A 2,942-nucleotide genomic window follows, 5' to 3' on the forward strand; every position below is an offset into this window, starting at 1 on the left:
CTTACCTTTTATAATACTACATTGTCTGAATACAACTAGTTTGTTCCTATCATGTATGAATGAATGAGAAAAGAGCATATGAAGGGTATGGACATGTCTTGTTGCTTAGTAATACTTGGATAGACGTTTCCCATTACATTCAGTTTCTCCAATACTATCTATCCAGCCACTTCTGAAAAGAATGTAGCTATGATATATGAGAGATACGGATGTATTGGTGCATTGTGAGACTTGTGGCCATTACATTCAAATTCCATAGGTAGAACTTAAAAATACCCAGATCATACAGTTCATCCAACACTACCTTTAATAATACATGCATTAACTATTGGTTTTTCATGGTAGTTTTAAAGGTAGAGCTTTAAATGAAAAATGGTAGAGCTCAAACACCAAGAATATTCAGATTTCAATTTTGATCTAGAAGAAAAACTGAAGATCAAAGAAATGTGAAAGAAAATACTTCCGAAAAAGTTTCCTACATAGATATATTCTTATCTATACCTCAAATCAGACTCCATGATTCACCATGGAGTGAAATGAACTAAAGAAATTTAACAGCTGACCCAGATTTGGACTATCATCCAAACAAAAAAAATGATTGAATTCCATAGGAAAAACTTTTCAAGTCCAAAAACATTCAGTTTCTCCAACACTACCTTTTATAACACATGCATTATCTGGATATGGTTATCCAGCCATTTCTGAAAAGATTGAAGTTATGATGTATGAAAGATATGGATGTCTTGTTGCATTCTAAAACTCGTGGCCATTACATTCAAATTCCGTAGGTAGAACCATAATACGCAGATCATACAAATTTTCCGACAATACCTTTCATAATGCATACATTAACTAATAGTTTTTCATAGTAGTTTTAAAGGTAGAGCTTAAACACCAAGAACATTCAGATCTCAATTTTGATCTAGAAGAAATACTGAAGATGTGAAACAAAATACTTTGAAAAAGGTTTCTACATAGATATTTTCTTATCAATACTTATAATCAAAGTCCATGATTAATCATAAAATGAAATGAACTAAAAAAATTAAACAGCCATCCCAGATTTCGACTATCATCCAAACCAAAAAAATTGATTGAATCCTAAGACCAGAGGAATTGTCCCTTGTGTGATTGTCCTTGCAAGATGATGAAAGTTGTGTTAAACAATTGGCCAATACAGAACTTTCTTAAGGCAGATAACTGTAGGACCAGTTGACTAATATAGATGATGGAAAATCTTTACGCCATTACAGGCTAATTATAGATCAGTGAATGTGATGGGACTCTTTTTTGACAATGTTTGGCGTGGCTTCATTCTAGAAGCTTGTTTCCTCATCTGGGTCTGATGTTTCTCTGGTACACATAATATAGTTAAAAGTTCAAACCACAACATGATGGCTTGGTCCACACTTTTGGAAAACAAAGAGTGAGATCAAGAGACTTTTTCCTTTCATGGGCCATTTTCTCCAATTTAGTTTTCCACCATTGAATTGCATGGCCAATCATTCAGATTGTCACACAAATACATCTAAACGAAGAAGACAATTGCAGAGAATTCTGACAACTGCATACCAGCAAAATAAGTATAAGAAATCTTCCTTTTTAGTCGTTTATCTCTTGTATTCTAGTGCACCTCAACAAATGATTCTCACAAAGTAACAAATGATCAACATTGAAGACGACAAAGAAAAGAATGAAAACGCAAAAACCATAAGATATCTTTTTATCCAGACATCCAAACAAATCTCAGTTACATAATACATTTTCAATAAGAAGAGACTGAAATCAATGGCTGCCCATGGACTGTAAAAGATCATACTCATATATAATGTTCAGCAAACTGCATATAAGCAAACTTGTCAAACAAACCAGTACACATAAACCCCAAACAACTTCCATGGATATGTATTAAGTATATCCATTGCTTCTCAGATGCATATAAAAACCAAACCCTTTTCTCCATTGCTTATCTGAGAAGCTCTTATGGGTACCTACTATATAATTTAATTTACAGTCTGCAAATATATTGCACCCATGAAATGAAACAACCAAATTGAACCTCCAAACAAAAGAAAAGAAGATCTAAATAAGGCCGTCTCCATTTTTCTTTTCAGAGCCAGACCACTGAATTTTTTTCCTTGGCCTGAGAATCTGATATGGGAAAAACACTGAATCCAAATCAGCCGGCACAAAGAAAAAATCCCTTGCAATTTTTTCAGGCTTCCGCTTAACTCTAGGCCTTGCTTTTCTTGGTGCGGGAGGACATTCTAGGCATTCCGGTATCTTGTTCTCCTGACCCTTGGGTGTCTCACAGCCTCCATTAACACAATCTTCTTCACTTTTCTTGCTGTTAACACAATCTTCTTCACTTTTCTTGCTCTGAACAAAATCTTCTTCACTTTTCTTGCTATGAACAAAATCTTCTTCACTTTTCTTGGTGCGAATAACTGATCCCTCCTTTGAACACTTTGTCAATAAGGGCTTCAAAGATAGGATCCCAATGTCAATATCTTCACTATCAAATGAATCAGGATCTGCCTTTCTTTTGCCAATACCCATTTCTGCAAAATTTCCTATTCTCAAAATAGCATCAGCTGATCTGCAAACAAAAGCCACCCAAAAAAAGGCTACAAAACCCCTCAATTAGGAATTTTCAGCACTTCAAGCTCTGAAAGGTGAAGTCCTTTTAGATCTGAAGATTTCTTTCTTTGGGCTTTCTTTTCCCAGAAATAGTACCGAACGAATAGGATGCAGTTGAGATTGGGAATACTACTCAATCATAGCTGAAAATGACCTGGAGATTGACGATATATAGAGGATATAAAAATATGGGTGCGTATGCAAATAATTTGAAGGAGTGAAGTCAACAAGTATAGCGGACAATAAGGCGAATAGAATGGAATATCAGGAACAACCCATATGCAAAGGCACTCCGATCAATA

General features: G+C 34.9%; 1 protein-coding gene across 1 annotated transcript; it reads right to left on the reverse strand.

Annotated features, from left to right (window-relative positions):
• Positions 1 to 1,889: 1,889 nt before the first annotated feature.
• Positions 1,890 to 2,591, reverse strand: LOC149551311 (uncharacterized). Its single transcript, XM_089789655.1, has one exon. It carries the CDS (start codon positions 2,557 to 2,559, stop codon positions 2,083 to 2,085), a length of 477 nt encoding a protein of 158 aa, XP_089645781.1. The 5' UTR covers positions 2,560 to 2,591; the 3' UTR covers positions 1,890 to 2,082.
• Between the last annotated feature and the right edge of the window lie 351 nt (positions 2,592 to 2,942).

The sequence above is a fragment of the Cupressus sempervirens genome, chromosome 6 (genome assembly GCF_028749045.1).
Source record: "Cupressus sempervirens isolate cs-2001-9-10 chromosome 6, ASM2874904v1, whole genome shotgun sequence".
In the NCBI taxonomy this organism is placed as follows: domain Eukaryota; kingdom Viridiplantae; phylum Streptophyta; class Pinopsida; order Cupressales; family Cupressaceae; genus Cupressus; species Cupressus sempervirens.